Source organism: Enhydra lutris, unplaced genomic scaffold (genome assembly GCF_002288905.1).
Source record: "Enhydra lutris kenyoni isolate GAN:26980312 unplaced genomic scaffold, ASM228890v2 scaffoldscaffold13, whole genome shotgun sequence".
Taxonomy (NCBI): Eukaryota; Metazoa; Chordata; class Mammalia; order Carnivora; family Mustelidae; genus Enhydra; species Enhydra lutris.
In genome coordinates this window covers 39,312,519-39,330,562 of record NW_019154097.1, presented here as the reverse complement: position 1 = coordinate 39,330,562, position 18,044 = coordinate 39,312,519, and the positions used below count along the sequence as shown (strand labels likewise).

Below are 18,044 nucleotides of genomic sequence, written 5' to 3'. Positions count from 1 at the left end.
CCAGGCTGCAGATGCGTGTGGCAGACCCAGGAGCCTGTGGCCCAGCGCCCAGTCCCAGCCCGGGGACCAGCCCACAGACCGCGGTGGGTGTCGTGGACCTAACCCTAACAACGCTGACACGGACGGTCGCCCAGGAGTCAGATAGGACCCAGAGCCGATCCAGACATCTCTGGAATGTAACCCACGGTTAGTCAGGACACAAAAACCCTCAAAATGTCAGCTCAGAGGGAAGGACTTTCAGCGGACGCCAAGGATGAAAAGACCCAGCTACCGAGACTGCCCGGCACGGACTCTACGGCAGCAACTGCAGAAATGCTTGGACAAACTTCACAGATGTTTCGACAGACGTAAAGACACAAAAGTCTCAGCACAGAAGCAGAAGGTTAAGAGAAGCCAAACGGACGCGTGAGGGCTGAAAAGCAAAATTTTAAAACTCACTGGACAGAGAGACCAGCAGACAGACGTGACAGAAAAGTCAGTGACCGTGACTGAAGACAGGGGGACGGAAAGCATCCAACCTGAACAAAGGAAAGAAAACCATTTTGGGGGGAGTCAGGCCCCAGACACCTGTGGGACAGACACTAAAGGTCTGTTTGCCCCCTGGGGGCCCCCGAAGGAAGAGGAGTGACCCGCGGACAGGACAGCTGGAACTCGCCCATTTGTGGCGCAGGACACGCACCCACAGCTTCAGGAAGCCGAGAACCCCACACCCAGACGTGTCTCCTCACACGGCGGGAACCCAAGACAGAAGAACCCTGACGGCAGCGGTGGGGGCGCCCACCCAGCGAGGGGCAGCCCCTCCCCAGCCGCCGCGGGGGAAGACAGCAAGGCTGTCTTCCCCGGAGGCCGCAGCCGGTGAAAACCCCGTTCATGGACACAGGTGGGATTTCCCAAGTGAAAGACAATGAAGAGACTCCAGCCAGCGACGGAAGGTCTGACGGGACGTCAGCACCGTCGGGATGAGGCTGGGACGCCCTCGAGGGCGCAGAACTGCAGACAGACCTGAGCTCGTCAGAACATGTCTGACGGCGGAAAGAAAGGCAGTTAGGATGTTTTCTGACGGGAGTTTTCGGTCTAGATATGGGGGTGATGAAGGGACCCTTGGGGGTAAGGACCCACATCCCAGTTAAGGGGCAAAATACCAAGTGCTCCAGGAAGATGTTAAAAGCTGAGTGTGTTCTGCAGGCGCCTGGGGGCTCCGTCGGCCGAGCGTCCACCTTGACTCGGCTCGGGCCTTGATCTCAGGGCCGTGCGGTCAAGTCCCGTGTGGGGTTCCACGCTGCGCACGCACCTGCTTAAAACCACAGTGAAAGTTGAGCACGTTGTGGTCCTTAGAACCTAGACGTACCGCGCAGACAGACGGAACCACAACAGAGGGACTGACACAGACGATGAAAACAGTCCAAGTAATTCTGTCCTTCCAGGCCACAGAGAGGAAATGGAGTCACCAACATGGAGACCCCACAGAACACAAACAACATGGGAGGCACCTGCCCCAGCGCGGCAGAAATGACGTTACCGTCGGCGTGAATGAGAGACGCGAACATACGGCCCCGTCTGCCGGCACAAGCAGAGGCTTCCAACAGGGCGTCGGGGAGGGGAACAGCGAAACGTTCCACAGAAACACTCGGAAAAGGGGCCTTGAGCGGCTCCACTGACCTCCGGGAGCGTGTGCCCTCTCACCGGGGAAGACGGGGTGCTGCCCACGGGGGAGACGCTGAGAAGGTGAAGCCTTCCCCAGTGCGTGCGCAGCTCACAACACAGCCAGAACCCGCCGAAGCCAAGCGGCAGAACAACAGGAGAGCGCAGCCAGAGACCCCGAGACCCGCGGACCCGCAGACCCCGAGACCCAGAGACCCAGAGACCCAGAGACCCCGAGACCCGCAGACCCCGAGACCCGCGGACCCTGAGACCCGCAGACCCGCAGACCCAGAGACCCGGAGACCCGCAGACCCCGAGACCCCGAGACCCAGAGACCCGCGGACCTGGAGACCCGCAGACCCCGAGACCCGCAACCCGCGGACCCGCGGACCCAGAGACCCCGAGACCCGCAGACCCGCGGACCCCGAGAACCGCGGACCCCGAGACCCAGAGACCCGTGGACCCGCAGACCCAGAGACCCCGAGACCCGCGGACCCGCGGACCCGGAGACCCGCGGACCCGCGGACCCGGGAGACCCCGAGACCCGCGGACCCGCGGACCCCGAGACCCGCGGACCCAGAGACCCGCAGACCCGCGGACCCGCAGACCCGCAGACCCGCGGACCCCGAGACCCACAGACCCGCAGACCCGCAGACCCGGAGACCCGGAGACCCGCGGACCCGCGGACCCGTGGACCCAGAGACCCGCGGACCCGCGGACCCAGAGACCCCGAGACCCGCGGACCCGCGGACCCCGAGACCCGCGGACCCAGAGACCCGCGGACCCGCAGACCCGCGGACCCCGAGACCCACAGACCCGCAGACCCGGAGACCCGGAGACCCGCGGACCCGCGGACCCGCGGACCCCGAGACCCGAAGACCCGCGGACCCGCAGACCCCGAGACCCGCGGACCCGCGGACCCGCGGACCCAGAGACCCGCGGACCCGGAGACCCGGGGACCCGGGGACCCGGAGACCCGTGGACCCCGAGACCCGCGGACCCGCGGACCCCGAGACCCGAAGACCCGCGGACCCCGAGATGGCGCCCCCGCTCAGGCCAGAACCTGGCACAAGCCTGAGCGCATTCCCCAGGGCGGCTGGAACCAGGAACCACACACTGGGGAGTCCCTTGTCTCACGCTCCGGAGATCACAAGAATGCACGCTGCCATGGGGGGACCCCTCCTGCCTGTTCAGCCGCTGGTGGGCCAGCCTTGGTGTCCTCCTCTGTTGACCTGTCACTCCAACCTTCTGCCTCCACATGGCCACCCCCTGGGCCTCTTCCCATCATCTTCCCTCTGCAGTCTGTGTCCAAATCTCCCCTTTTTATAAGGTTCCCAGTCCTACTGGCCTGGACTCACCCTATGCCTCATTGTAACTAGATCACACTACACAGAAAGGTCACGTTCTGAGTTCCTGGGGATTCGGATGTCGTCGTATCTTTCTGGGGGTGTGATTCAACATGTGGGATCTGCCAACAGACTGGATTTCCCCGAGCTGTGCACAGCAGTCCACTCGCGAGGGCAGAAGACACATTCCCTTCCGCGGCACAGGGAACATCGCCGAGAGGACCACAGCTGCACGGTGAGACGAACCTCAGCCCAAAGTCCTTTTCCATACGGCCCCCGCGACCCGACCCCAAAACCAAAGACCGCGGAAGGACACCAACATGCCCGCTGAATATAGATGCAGAATCCTCGGGCGACAGTTAGACCAAATCCAGGAAGAGCACAGACTGAGGTGCTCGCCGCGACCCGGGGGACTCAATCCGGAAACGCAAGGCTGGTTCTAGATGGGGAGACGCGGCGGCGGGAGCCGCACGGGAGGGCGGGGCAGGGACCACTCGGACGCATCTCCTGATGCCCAAAAAGCACTCCACAGAGCATCCCAGCTGCGCTGAAGCCCGCGGCTGTCGGGCAGGAGCGGGGACCTGCTCAGCCTGGGGAAGGCGCCGGCACCGTCTGCTGGTAGCGTCTCCCTCGGCGGGAGAGGGAACCTTCCCGAGGCCAGGGGCGGTCCGGGAGCCCCTCCTTCGCTCCGGGCCCCCTCACAGGGGGACATTCAGCAGGTGGGTAAATGAGCCAGTGCTGAAGGACGCACAGACGGAGAAGCGTGAGTGTCCTTACGCACAGACAACAGTGCGTTTATGTGGGGAATTCCCCAAAAGCTACAAAAGCAACCAATTCACTCCTAGAACCAGTGAGCTTTTCAGACTTATGGGATACAAAGAGAATGCACAAAAAACAATCTACGCACTAGGGATATATGGTTGGAAACCAGAACTTAAAAATTAACTTTTGTGGGGCGTCTGGGTGGGTCAGTGAGTTGAGCGTCCGGCTCCTGATTCTTTCGTGATCTTGGGGTCCTGGGATTGAGCCCTACGCTGGGCTCTGTGCTCAGCAAGGAGTCTGCTCGGGATTCCCTCTCTGCCCCTTGCTCCCTCGCTTTCTCTGAGTAAACAAATCAACAAAATCTTTAAAGAAATACAATCCTTTACCACAGCTCAAGAACGAAGGAGACGCTCGGGCGGCAACCTAAGGAAGCAGGTGCTCGTGCTGGGCGCTGCAGAATGAGGACTCAGAGAAAAAGCAAAGAGACAAATTATGTTCCTGGTTTGGAAGACAACACAGACGTCAGTTCCCCCCAAACCGACCCTAGATTTACGACAACTCCCGTCCGTGCCCTGCAGGGCTTCCTGTAGCTACGGGCAGGGGATTCTGAGACTCACCCGTTCTGGTGAAGGAACAGAGACAGCTGGGGACCCTCTGAGCAACAGGGAGGAGAGCAGGGGCTCCCAGCCCTGCAGCTACCACTCGTGGGGGCGCGTGCGACGGACGGACTGCGCTGGTGCAGACACGCGGGTGGGGGCGACAGGTCGCACATGCGTGACGACTGGGCCTCACGAAGGCACCAAGTGAGTGGACAGAGGGAGGCTGGCCGTCCGTGGAGGCAAACAGCTCACAGTCATTTCCACAAACGGCCGGATGCGGAGGAATTAACCCCAATGTCACGGCTTTGCAAAACTCAGTGCAAAATGGGTCAGAGGCCCGGGACGCCTGGGTGGCTCAGTTGGTTAAGCAGCTGCCTTCGGCTCGGGTCATGGTCCCAGTGTCCTGGGATCGAGTCCCACATCGGGCTCCTTGCTCAGCGGGGAGCCTGCTTCTCCCTCTGCCTCTGCCTGCCATTCTGTCTGCCTGTGCTTGCTCTCTCTCCCTCTCTCTCTCTGACAAATAAATAAATAAAAATAAAATCTTTAATAAAAAAAAAAAAAAATGGGTCAGAGGCCCAGGCGCGGCCTGTCACGACCGCGGGCGGGGACGGAGGTGCGCCTCCGGTATCGGGTGGCAGCAGGAGGCTCCCAGACGCCACCTGAAAGCCCGGTCCACGGCACACTTCTCCGGAACTTACTGACCCGGCCTGTGACACAGGAACCGGAGGAAAGCACCTGCAGCCGCACAGCGGACCAGCAGCGCGTCGCTAGAACCGGCCAACGGCTCTCCGGCTCAGCAGCCGCCCCGCCCGGAGAAGACGCTCCCGCCACACGAGCGGGAAAGGCAGACTCGAGCCGCAACAGAAGCCCAGCGTGCGGCTGCGGGGCAGGGGGCACGGGACCCCCACCAGCACCACGGGGAGCCCGGAGGGCGCGGCTGCTGTGTCCGCCTGTGAGGCTGTGTGACAGGACGCCCGGCTCCGCCACGCGTCCGCGGCCACACACAGCTGTGTCTCACAGTCGGGAAGGCCCGAGGCCCAGTCCAGGCCCCGGCTGGGCACTTCTTGCTGTGTCCGCAGGTGGCGGGCGGGGTGGGGGGTGGGGCTCCCTGGGGTCCCTCTCCTGAGCCCCACCCGTGACCTGTCACTCCCCTCCCAAAGGCTCTGTGTCCCAACACCTTCACCTCGGGCCTGGGTTTCAGCCGATGACTTCGGGGGCGGGGGGCACACACCCCCTCAGGCCGTCACAGCTATTCTGGAAAACGGCGCACGTTCTCAGGAATCCAAGCGACCCTTACCGTGCGACCCAGCAACACCGCTGCTCCGGGACAGGGGAGGGCGCTCCACACCAGCCTGCCAGCAAGCGCTCAGCGCAGCCGCACGCGGGACCCAGATTGGGAACCACCCAGACGCCCTCCGGCAGGTTCGGACTCTGCGCCCGGCGGTAGCCGAACCGAGCGGCGCGCGGTTTGCGGTGCTGAGCGTCCGCGCGCTGAGCGGAGGGCCGGGCCTCAGAAGGCAGTGCCCGCGGCTCCAGCCCCAGCGGCCCTCAACCGGAGAACGGGCGCCGGCTGGGGGCTCAGGGTGGGGTCCAGAGATGGAGGAGCTGCTCACGTGCTCCCGTAAGTGTGAGCAGACGGTCAGAGCCGCACCCGAAACGCTTATGACCCAACTTCCCCGCGACAAATCGCAGGGGCTGTTGGAGAAAGTGCCACCGACTCACCCGCCAGGGGCCCAGGCGAGACTGCAGGTGTGGTTCCAAGTGCCCAGGAAAAGTAAGCGTCGTCCCAGGACTCTAAACCCAGTCAACATCTAACCCAAGGCTAGAGTCGGGGCCTGGGGGCCTTGGTCAGTTGGGCGTCCAACTCTCGATTTCGGCTCAGGTCATGACCTCAGGGTCGTGAGACTGAGCCCCGCGTCGGGCTCCCGCTGGGCACAGAACTTCTCCCTCTCCCTCTGCCCCTCCCCACACATTCCCCCCAAAACAGAACCAAAAGCAAAGGTGGGACACACCCAGCTGCAGGAAGCAGAGGCCTGCAGGACAGTGCGGCGGGCGGCTACGGGGGCACAAGGCAACGGTGAGCCAAAGCAGCGCGTGGGTGCCCTGGCTGCTGTTGATGGTTTTTAGCGGTTTTTTTTTTCAGATGATTCTATTTATTTGAGAGAGAGAGAGAGAAAAGGTGCACAAGCAGGGGGAGCGGCAGAGGGAGAAGCAGACTCCCCACCAAGCAGGGAGCCCAACCTGGGACTCGATCCCAAGACCTTGGGATCCACGACCTGAGCTGAAGGCAGATGCTTAAGGACTGAGCCCTCCGGGAGCCCCCTAATAAGTATTTTTTTGTGTTTAAAACTAACATGGACTTGAAATTCTAGAGAACGTGCGGAGGGAGCAGGAGGTCAAATGAAGGCCAAAGTGGAAGTCACGCTGCGCAGAATGTCACCGGGGCAGCTGGCAGCTCCTCAAATACTCCCCACACGGCCTGTCACCTCCCCCAGCGGCAAGGGAACCGGCCAGGACACGAGCCATACACGACTCTCCCAGCAACACGGCTCATGACAGCCGATGCAGGGACAGCCTGAAGGTCCATCCACAGACAAATCAACCAAATGTGGTAACTGGAGAGTCATCCGGCCCTCGGAAGCGAGGAGTCCTGATTCCCGCTCCGGAGTCTGGAATTGTCCTGCTCGAGCCAGGTGTGAAGGCTGTGCTGTGCCACCAGAGGTGGCGTCCAGAGGAGTCCCCAGGGACAGACAGCGGCAGAGCTAGCCAGGGGCAGGGCCTGCTGCCTTCTGGGAGGTGACAAGGTACTGGAACAGACCTGTCACAGGGCCTGCCTCTAGAGCCTGTGCTGTGTCCAGAGGCCCCCGCGCTCCCCACAGCAGCCAGCACTCAGCAAGGGCAGGCGCCTGGTGCCCTCGGCTCTGGTGCAGACCTCCCCCCACTTCTCCTGACGGCCTTCCTCTACCCGCAGCACTCCTCTAGCAAGCTCTCCTAGACCCAGACCCCCGAGCCCCTGCAGGCCAGCTGCCCTGGAGAGCAAGGGACGACTGTCAGGCAGCCTTGCCCCGGCCCTCCTCGGCTCACCGGCCACCCCCCAACCCTCCTTCCCCCTTCTCAAATGGGCGCATATCTTTCTGCTCCTGCCTCCCCTCCCCCCACTCTGTCCTGTTGGCCAAAACTTTTCCAACCCTCTCATTTTACTGCTCTGTTTTAAGGAAAAGAAAGTAAATTCACTAATGTCCTTGGTTTATCCCAACTGACCTAATGGAAAAGAAAACGCACGCCCCCACACAAATTCCCAAAGTAAAAATCCAATGTGTTGAAAATAAAGCTTTAAAAACCTCATAAAAAACCCAAAAGCATTTTCTCGGGGAGACTTGGCACTTCCTAAGTGGTCAGCGGCAGAGTCCACAGGAAGCAGCCACCGGGGCGTCCCGCCGGCTTCAGGCTCCCGCGCTAACACAGCGCAGACACGACTACGGACCGACCGGTCCTGCCGACGGGAAACCAAGACCGACAGCCCAGGAGACGGGCGGCCAAGGGCGGCGGGCGTGTCTCTGGGCTCCGTGGCCCAGCAGGCCTCCGTGCTCCCAGGCCAGGAGCCCGACGGGGGCGGCGTGGGGGGATGGTGACGATGGGCGGGCGCTGCCAACCCGGGCCAGCTCTCTGAGGACACTGTGGTCTCATTTGTGGGGACGCAGGACAGAAACTCATGAGGACGGTGCCCGGGAGAGCTGGGAGGGAAGGGCCGGGCAGGACTTCACCTTCCTGCCGTGTCTCTCTGAGCACGACGGCACGCGTCCTGGGGGAGGCTCCCTTCTTTCTCCTCAGCGCTTTCCTGTCACTTTAACTCTCGACATAGAGAAGTGAGTCGGGTCAGGCGAGGTCGCATGTGTCGTGGGCTCTCCACAAAGACGCCCGGGCTGCCCCCGACTGGGCCCTCTGGAACAGGCAGTCCCGAGAACAAACGAGGGGTCCCCAGCACACAGTGCAGACGGCCACCGGCCAGGACCCCGAGTCTGCCCCGGTCCCACACTGCACAGGGCAGAGGCCCTGACCCGGGTCCCGCGGAGGTTCAGGCCTGCGTTCAGGGCGCCAGGAGGAGAAAATGCCTGGCGTCCGGACAAGTCCAGTTCAGGGGAGGCAAACGCAAAAGAAGCTGCTCTTCCAGCGCTAGAGGTCCCTGCGTGGATGGGCGGGGACACACGGGCACCTGTTCTCAAGGCACCCCTGGGGAGGCCTGAGGGGAGAGGAGCCAGCAAAGAACGTGCCAGGAAAGAGAAGAGTCGGCTTCAGCAAGGCGTGGGGGAATGAGCGTTGTGTCGGACGCCACGTAATTTCTCAGGGACTTGGTGACTTGTGGGGAGGGGCCACAGGAGGGCAGAGGGCCAGGACACCCGAGGTGACCACCACCGAGGCCAGAGGCAGACGGACACCACGCACCAGAGATTTAACAGTTTAATAACGACTTCTCCACAGCCCAACGGGGCAGCCGACCCATCCTGTCTCGTCGCAGGGCCGAGTGCACACCCCACACTCACCACAGGGCGGCCAAAAGGATGCCCCGAGGACACGGGAGTGCCCTCCCTGCCCGCTGGCCTGGCCAGGCCTGCACAGCAGGACCTCTCCTCAGAGTAGTGGCCAGGCCTGAGAACGTCCCTTCTCTCCAGGCCGAAGGGCGGGACACGGTGCCGGCTCCCCTTGCCCTTTGGCTCCCCCTGCCCCGAGCGCCCGCACGGCCGGCCCGCCGCCAGCTCCTGGCAGGCCCGCAGCCCACTCCACGGGGCCTGAGTGGAGCAGCCTCTCCCAGGGCGGCCCCTTCCCAGTGGGATGTGAACACAGCAGGTGCCCACCCACCACGAGGCTCAGGCCCTGCATGGTGGCTCCCACACCGAGCCGCCAGCCCCACGGTTCCTGACCCCCGACCCGACCCTGGGGAGAGGCAGCTAGAGCCCCGTCAGGTCCACGATGGCTTTGATAAAGATGGCATCATCGCGCACGTAGGAGTTCTTGGCCTCCATCTTGGAGACAGGGCAGAAGAGGGGGCAGCCACTGGCAATGTTCATGTCACTGATTGGCCTCTGGAAAGAGGATGAGGTCACGTCGGGTCTAAAGGCATCAATCACGTGCTCCCGGTTGTTCTGGTCGAGCAGCATTAAGGTGACCTGGAAGAGAGTGGCCGTAGGGGTACGACACCCTGAGTCACGCCCCACCCAGCCCCAGCTCCCTGTCTGGGTGATTGGTGCCCATTCCAGCACTTTCCGTCCCTCGGGGTCTGAGGCCGCAAGGGACACTGCAGAGCCGTGCTGGCTGGCGCCTCGCCAACTCGCAGTCACGTGACAAAGGCTCTCATATGGAAGAGCTCTCAGAGCACCCACTGCCCTCCCGAAGGGACAGTCCTTGTCCGTCAGGAGCCACAGCTGCCCTGTGCCGCCGCCGCCTCCACCAGGAAGCCCACAGGGCCAGCCCAGCGCGGTGGAGGGAAAGGATGATGGCGCTGGCACCTTCAATCCCTCCACCAGGAGCCGACTCCGGGTCTCAGAGAGTCCATAACCCCCAAAGACGCGGGCCTCCTGCCGTACCCGTCCTCGGGGACCGACTCCGAGGCAGCGTCTTTAACCGCTAGCCCCGAGGGGTGACTACCTCACTGCCCTCAGGGCCCCTGGGACAGCCGCTGGGACAGCCTCACGCACCTTCTGGTTGAAGGGCCAGCGCAGGAGTGCGTCGTGGGGGCCCTTCATCACCACAAAGAAGAGTGACAGGTGTGTCCCGCGCCCGGTGCCGTCTCCGTTCAAGTAGATGCGCAGACACATCTTGTAGCCGTACCTGCTCGTGTAGAAGGCTGCGGGGAGACGGCGCCCGTGACCCCACGCCGAGGGCTCCCCGAGAAACCCACACACGGAGAAAATGCCCAGGTCTGGGGGCACGTACCCGTCCTCCGACTACGTACGCTTAGCTCCTCGTGGACACGAGTGCCCCAAAGCAAAAACAACTAATTAGGGAAAACCTTTCTAAGAACCCCAAATGCGAGCCCAGCACGGCCACACGTGAACTAGCCGTGAAGCTCGGCGCTGGTCCAACCTGAGCCCGGCCTGGAGGGGGCAACAGTGGGTAGCACCTGGGACAAGTTAGAGGGGACACGGCCAACACCCAGCAAGGTGCCCGGAGACTCCCACTAGCTGACCTCCCTGCCTTCCTGCTCCCACCTCCAGGAGCTGGACCCGGCCCTGCTCCAGCTGCGGGGGAAGGGGGGTCCAGCTGGGGCACACACCTGACCCCCCGCCCTCGGCCCACTTCTGTCAGAGCTTGGTTCGGAAGAGATTCCTGTTGGCAGGGGTGCTCCTGCTCCTCCGGGAACGCGCTAGCAAGGAGGGGCCCGCCAGAGTCCAGAGCCCAGAGGATGGTGCCGGACAGACAGCCTGCCTCCCCCACCCCCCGGAAGCCAGAGCATGTGCTCCGTCCGGGACGGGCCGAGGAGACGCGGCAGGACCACACAGCGGCCCTGCCTACAGGCCGCGCTCCCCATCCCGCCCCAGGCCGCCCGCAGGAGAGGGACCTACACGCTAAGCCCGCAGCTCCAAAGGCGCCGCGGGAGTCACGGGCGCGTGTGGCTCTCTCCATCGGAGGGGGTCAGGTCTATGCAGGGGGGCTGGGCAGGTAGGGGCATGGCGGACCCAGGAAGGGCTGCGGAGTGCCCGCGGCCAGGGCAGAGCAGAGGCCCCTGCTCCCAGCACCTGCTCGCAGCTCCATCCTTGAAGACCCAGCGGAGAGGCGGCAGGTGCGGGGAGCCCTCTGCAGGCAGCCTCCCAGCCCCCTCGCCCTCTCGGGAGGCACCGGCATCTCAGACAGCAGCAGCTCTGGGGGCAGATTCCAGACCAGCACCTGGGGAGAAGATGGCGGGCGTGCGGCCGGCCACGGCCTCCTGCCGCTTCCTGGCGAAGTCACAGATCTTCCAGATGAACACGCCGTCGAAGGTGGTCGCCTCCATCTCATGGACCTTCTGCTCCAGCTCCGCCATCGCCAGGTCCTTCAGACTGATGCTCCTCTCCAGCTGCTGTACCTGGGGGGCCCAGGGGCCTGTGAGGGCGTGCGGCTTCTCGGGCGCCGGCGGGCGGGGCCGTGGGCCTCCATCCAGCGCGCCTCTGAGGCCACCTTCACGGGGAGGTGCCTGTGGAAGTGCCCCACACCCATCTCTCCACCAGCTTCGGGCAGCACGGCATCCCCCAGTGGCCCCGGAGGTTTCACTGGGCTCAGCTTGTCTCAAGTGAGCTCCGTCCCCACAAGACGCCCAACCCCACCTATGCCCAAGGTCAAGAGCTCAGTGCAGGAAACACGCTCGCAGCGCCCACAGCAACCGCGAGGCCTGTTCCCTGCGGCCACCTCTACCCCCACAGGCCCGAGAGACAAGGCTGCCTCGGAGTGACCGCTGGGACGCCCACATCAGGCCTGTCACGTGAGCAGGGCTCACAAGCAGAGGAGACAGAGCAGAAAGAACGCTGTGCTAGAAACCAAGGTGCCGTCCTCGAAATCCCAGCTCAGGTGCCGTGATGCCCTGGACCCGCCCGGACTAGCCCTGAGCACCCCGGGCCCACACCTTGTTACTCAGGGCCTCGATCCTGTCCTGGTCCAGCCGGTGCTGCCGGCCACAGGCCTCGGCGGTCATGGCCACCCTCTCCACCTCTCGGTTCAGGACGCAGACGATGTTCTCAAAGGTGGCGGTCTTCCTCTCCAGGGCCTCGCACCGCTGCTGCAGCTCCGCAGCCTTGGGGAGCCCTGCCTCGGGGTGCAGCGTGCTGGCTTCCCAGCCCCCCACCTCGCTCTGGCTCAGGAAGTGGCCCCCTGCCCCAGAGAGGGGCTTGGCCTCCAGGAGGCCGCCCAGCAGCATGGCCAAGTGCTCCCGGAGCCAGTGGGCCTCATGTTGCTGCTGCTTCTCGCTCTCCACCTGCAGACGGAAGCAGGGGGCTCAGCCCTGACCCAGAGCCCCGCGGACAGGCTGCAAGGTGAGGCAGGGCGGGGACACCTCCCCATCGTTCACCTGCCAGCATGTCCCCTGTCGCTACCTGGAGTCGCTACCTTCCAAAACACAGACCATCCTAGTAACTTCTCTGCTAGTATTCAACGTAACAGGGAGGAGCACACGCGTGTAAGACGTTGCCCGAGCAGAGAGGAGACCCATAAAGCTAACCTTTCCCCAAATCGTCAATATTCTTTATCACACGCTTCTGAGTTTCTCCTAAACTTCACAACAAATGAAAAAAAAAGTTTTTAGGGGCGCCTGGGGGGGCTCAGTAGGTTAAGCCTCTGCCTTCGGCTCAGGTCATGATCCCGGGGTCCTGGGATCGAGCCCCACATCGGGCTCTCTGCTCAGCGGGGAGCCTGCTTTCCCCTCTCTCTCTCTGCCTGCCTCTCTGCCTACTTGTGATCTCTGTCTCTGTCAAATAAATAGATGAAATCTTAAAAAAAAATTTTTTTTTTTAAATTTTTAAATTTTTATTTGAGAGGGAGAAAAAAAAGAGAGAGAGGGAGAAAGAGAAAGCACAGAAGGAGAACGAGACTCCCTGCTGAGCAGAGAGCCTGACGCGGGGCTCCATCCCAGGACCCTGAGATCATGACCTGAGCCGAAGGCAGAGGCTTCACCAACTAAGTCACCCAGATGTTCCCAAATTTTAAAATGTTACACACTCTCAGGGGCATCTGGGTGGCTCAGTTGGTTAAGGCCTGACTCCTAGTTTCGGCTCAGGTCCAATCTCAGGGTTGTGAGATCAAGTCCTGAGTCGGGCTCTGTGCTCAACTCGGAGTCTGCTTGATAGTCTCTCTCTCCCTTGGCCCCTCCCCACTGGCACAGGCCTACACGTGGCTCTCTCTCAAATCAATCTTTTAAAAAATAAAAATAGGGGTGCCTGGATGGCTCCGTCATTAAGCGTCTGCCTTTGGCTCAGGTCACGATCCCAGGGTCCTGGGATTGAGCCTCACATCAGGCTCCCTGCTTAGCAGGGAGTCTGCCTCTCCCTCTCCCACCCCCTCTGCTTGTGTTCCTGCTCTTGCTGTCTCTCTCTCTGTCAAATGAATAAATAAAATATTTTTAAAATAATAAGATAAAAATAAAAACGTTAGACGCTCTCAAGACATCAAAAGTAGAAAGCAACAAACACAGTCCATGAGACACAGTGCCCAGAGAGCACGTCCCAAGTGGCGCTGGGACACGCGGTCCCCTGGCGGTCTACGGGTGGGCGTGGGGGCAGCGCGTGCGTAACACGGGGCTGGGGGCTTGAGGTCAGGGTCAGAGCAACGAGCCCAACACCGCCTTCAGCCTCGGGGTGCGTCTGGCTCCACTGGCTAGAAAGCCTGCAGCTGCTGCTTTCTGGGCCCACAAGAAGGCCGCCAGCAGCGCCCACGGCGGGGGAACACCACCTGTACCACATCACCAAACACAAAGAACGGTGGGAGGGGCCGTTCTTGTGGGCCGCACCTGAGACCAGGTGTCCGGGCTCCAGATGACAGCAGCCCTGCGACTACCGCCACAGAAGGCCTGCCAGGGGGTCTGCGGGCAGCAGCACGCCAGCCGTGCCCCAGGCCCTCCGAGAGCCGGGGGCTGCACCTCCCACCCCCGGGGACACAGCAGTCGGGGAAAGAAAGGTAGAGGCCATGCAGAAGCCTGAACAAGTGGCACAGACGCCGACGGGTCACGGTCCTGGGGTGGGAACGGGTCCGTGTGCGCGAGGACAGCCAGGCCAGTGACCCACCAGGGTCACATAGGCCACTGAGACAGGGGAGGCAGGTGGGGTCCCGGACCTGTCTGCCCGAAGCATGGACCTCCCCGGGTGGACCAGACAAGGCGCAGGAGACAAGGGGAAGGCCCACAATGACTGCTGGGCTTTGGCTGGCACCACTGGGTGACACAAACTGCTCATTTTTGGCAGGTTGGGAGGGTTGGGGTGGGGGGTCCCGGAGTGCAGCTGAGGTCTGAGATGCCCACGAGGTATCAGGGAGGTACAAGGCCCGGGGCAGTTTCAGCAGAGGGAGGTGGTCAGAGGTAGGGCCCTGAGAGAGCATGAGGACAAGTGGACGGAGCAGAGCCCGAGCAGAGGCCGGGACAGCTGAGGGCCGAGGAGGCAGCAGGGTAGGTGGGCGGGAGACCAGGAGGCCAGGCCGGAGGCCGAGCAAGGACCGCGTTGGGGAAGAGCACGCGTAGGGCGCTTCCGCGGGGTCCCCTTTTGGGATACAGGGAGCTGCTGCAGGCCTGGCCCCAGTGGACCCATGGCCAGTGGGACTCACCAACTCGGGGCAGCCGACGACATGGAACCTGCACGGGGTCCGGCACTTGCCACACGCCCTGACATGGTCCTGGAACTAGAAGGAAGGACGCCGTGAGTGCCTTTCCTTTCCCCTCCCTGCCTGGCCTCTTCAGTCTCATACCGAACAAACTAACAGCCCAGTCGGAGAGCCGAAGGCACACACGGGCACACGCGCACGCACATGGGCACACGCGCACACACGGACGCACACACACACACGCACACGCGCAGCTTGCGGGCGTCAACAGAGGGAGGTGTGCAGAGGGGAGTGTGCAGCCTGAGGACCTGCACCATGGCCCGCATCAGAGCACCCGCAGCGGCCCGGTCCTGCACTCAGGCCTCAGCGCCGCGTGCTGTCCGAGGCCCGGGGCCTTGGGAGAAGGGAGGGACGGCCTGACCAGGGCTGAGACTCCCACCACTGACCCAGCGTGGCGCTGGTGCACGACCACACTGCCCAGCAGAACAGACGGGAGAACCCCGAAAGAGAGCGACTGCACGTGTGCTGGCCACGGAGCCAGCAGCCCCTCCTGCCGGCCAAGACGGGGGTGGATGCAGCTCTCTGAGGTGGGCAAGGCCAAGGGGCAGCCACAGGACCCCTTAAGAATGGTCCGTCTGCCTCCATCCTCTGGGGGCCTAGAATGACGATCAGGGCTACGAATGCCAAACGGAAACAGACAAAACACCAAACTAAGTAAAAGGACAAGGTACTGTGATCCAGTCTACCCGACAGTGTTCTGGAAACAGACAAAAGAAGGACTAAGATTCTCTCCCCACTGCAGGAAACGGGCAGGCATCCCCAGGGGTCCCCGGTCCCCAGTAGGAGAAATGCAGGTGAGCCTAACCAAAAGGCCCAATAAATTCGTGATTTGAGAACCACAAACAGAAACTCCCGGGATGGTCTTTCTCAGCTGTCGCAGGGCAAGCCCCGAGGGTGTCACCCCACCCGCTGCTGGGGCCGGGACCTGGGCTCTGACCTGTCAGCACACTTGCCCTGGTTCTCACTCGGGACCCACACTACCGTTTTACCCACGTATGCGACCGTTAGGTCCTGAAAGGCAATCTCAGAGACTGGTAAGCGGAGAGACGAACGGCGGCGCACCCCCGAGAGCCTGCCTCCCGGACGGCAGACGCGGGGCCTGACAGCGGGGCCCGCGAGCGCCAGAGAAGCCGGAGACCGGCCGCCAGCACACCGTCACTGCTGGTGTGCGCAGCGCAGGGGCTGCGTCCGGGCGACAGCACCAGCGCGCCCCCAGGGCGAGATCAGCAGGTACCAAGATGCCCCTGCGGCAGGGCGGGCACGGACCCGGAATCGGGCGGGAATCGTAACCGCCACAAGCCCGTCCGAGCCCACAACGTGGTCTCTCTTAGAACAGAGCAGCGAGGGGCGCCAGCGTGGCTCAGTGGCTCTGGGTTTCGGCTCAGGTCATGACTTCGGGGTCCTGAGCACAGGCCCCACGTCGTACTCCCTGCTCAGCGTGGAGTCTGCTTGTCCCCCTGCCTCTGCCCCTCACCCCACCCTGCCCCGCGCTCACGCTCTCTCTCAAGTAAACGAGATGAAAAACAAGCAGGGGCGCGTGGGGGGCTCAGTGGGTTGAGCGGCTGCCTTCGGCTCAGGTCATGATCCCAGCGTCCTGGGATCGAGTCCCACATCGGGCTCCTTGCTCGGCGGGGAGCCTGCTTCTGAGACCCCGAGACCCGCGGACCCGCGGACCCCGAGACCCGCGGACCCAGAGACCCGCGGACCCGCAGACCCGCGGACCCCGAGACCCACAGACCCGCAGACCCGGAGACCCGGAGACCCGCGGACCCGCGGACCCGTGGACCCAGAGACCCGCGGACCCGCGGACCCAGAGACCCCGAGACCCGCGGACCCGCGGACCCCGAGACCCGCGGACCCAGAGACCCGCAGACCCGCGGACCCGCAGACCCGCAGACCCGCGGACCCCGAGACCCACAGACCCGCAGACCCGCAGACCCGGAGACCCGGAGACCCGCGGACCCGCGGACCCGCGGACCCCGAGACCCGAAGACCCGCGGACCCGCAGACCCCGAGACCCGCGGACCCGCGGACCCGCGGACCCAGAGACCCGCGGACCCGGAGACCCGGGGACCCGGGGACCCGGAGACCCGTGGACCCCGAGACCCGCGGACCCGCGGACCCCGAGACCCGAAGACCCGCGGACCCCGAGATGGCGCCCCCGCTCAGGCCAGAACCTGGCACAAGCCTGAGCGCATTCCCCAGGGCGGCTGGAACCAGGAACCACACACTGGGGAGTCCCTTGTCTCACGCTCCGGAGATCACAAGAATGCACGCTGCCATGGGGGGACCCCTCCTGCCTGTTCAGCCGCTGGTGGGCCAGCCTTGGTGTCCTCCTCTGTTGACCTGTCACTCCAACCTTCTGCCTCCACATGGCCACCCCCTGGGCCTCTTCCCATCATCTTCCCTCTGCAGTCTGTGTCCAAATCTCCCCTTTTTATAAGGTTCCCAGTCCTACTGGCCTGGACTCACCCTATGCCTCATTGTAACTAGATCACACTACACAGAAAGGTCACGTTCTGAGTTCCTGGGGATTCGGATGTCGTCGTATCTTTCTGGGGGTGTGATTCAACATGTGGGATCTGCCAACAGACTGGATTTCCCCGAGCTGTGCACAGCAGTCCACTCGCGAGGGCAGAAGACACATTCCCTTCCGCGGCACAGGGAACATCGCCGAGAGGACCACAGCTGCACGGTGAGACGAACCTCAGCCCAAAGTCCTTTTCCATACGGCCCCCGCGACCCGACCCCAAAACCAAAGACCGCGGAAGGACACCAACATGCCCGCTGAATATAGATGCAGAATCCTCGGGCGACAGTTAGACCAAATCCAGGAAGAGCACAGACTGAGGTGCTCGCCGCGACCCGGGGGACTCAATCCGGAAACGCAAGGCTGGTTCTAGATGGGGAGACGCGGCGGCGGGAGCCGCACGGGAGGGCGGGGCAGGGACCACTCGGACGCATCTCCTGATGCCCAAAAAGCACTCCACAGAGCATCCCAGCTGCGCTGAAGCCCGCGGCTGTCGGGCAGGAGCGGGGACCTGCTCAGCCTGGGGAAGGCGCCGGCACCGTCTGCTGGTAGCGTCTCCCTCGGCGGGAGAGGGAACCTTCCCGAGGCCAGGGGCGGTCCGGGAGCCCCTCCTTCGCTCCGGGCCCCCTCACAGGGGGACATTCAGCAGGTGGGTAAATGAGCCAGTGCTGAAGGACGCACAGACGGAGAAGCGTGAGTGTCCTTACGCACAGACAACAGTGCGTTTATGTGGGGAATTCCCCAAAAGCTACAAAAGCAACCAATTCACTCCTAGAACCAGTGAGCTTTTCAGACTTATGGGATACAAAGAGAATGCACAAAAAACAATCTACG

The 18,044-nt window shown here is 63.0% G+C and overlaps 1 protein-coding gene across 1 annotated transcript; it reads right to left on the bottom strand.

Moving 5' to 3' along the window:
• Positions 1-8,790: 8,790 nt before the first annotated feature.
• LOC111145476 (TNF receptor-associated factor 2-like) lies at positions 8,791-14,937 on the bottom strand. Its single transcript, XM_022500372.1, has 6 exons — positions 14,863-14,937; positions 14,624-14,698; positions 11,943-12,290; positions 11,231-11,408; positions 10,042-10,190; positions 8,791-9,513 (listed from the first exon to the last, which is right to left on the bottom strand). The coding sequence occupies exons 1-6, from the start codon at positions 14,935-14,937 to the stop codon at positions 9,295-9,297; spliced, it is 1,044 nt and encodes a 347-aa protein (XP_022356080.1). The 3' UTR covers positions 8,791-9,294.
• Positions 14,938-18,044: the final 3,107 nt, after the last annotated feature.

Excerpts from the sequence above, each read along its gene's own strand:
- LOC111145476 (XM_022500372.1), bottom strand. The coding sequence starts at position 14,937 with ATGGTGCAGGTCCTCAGGCTGCACACTCCCCTCTGCACACCTCCCTCT. Across the intron at positions 14,699-14,862 it reads CCCGCAAGCTGCGCGTGTGC|TTCCAGGACCATGTCAGGGC; the intron begins GTGTGTGTGTGT and ends CCTTCCTTCTAG. Across the intron at positions 11,409-11,942 it reads TCGAGGCCCTGAGTAACAAG|GTACAGCAGCTGGAGAGGAG; the intron begins GTGTGGGCCCGG and ends TGGGCCCCCCAG.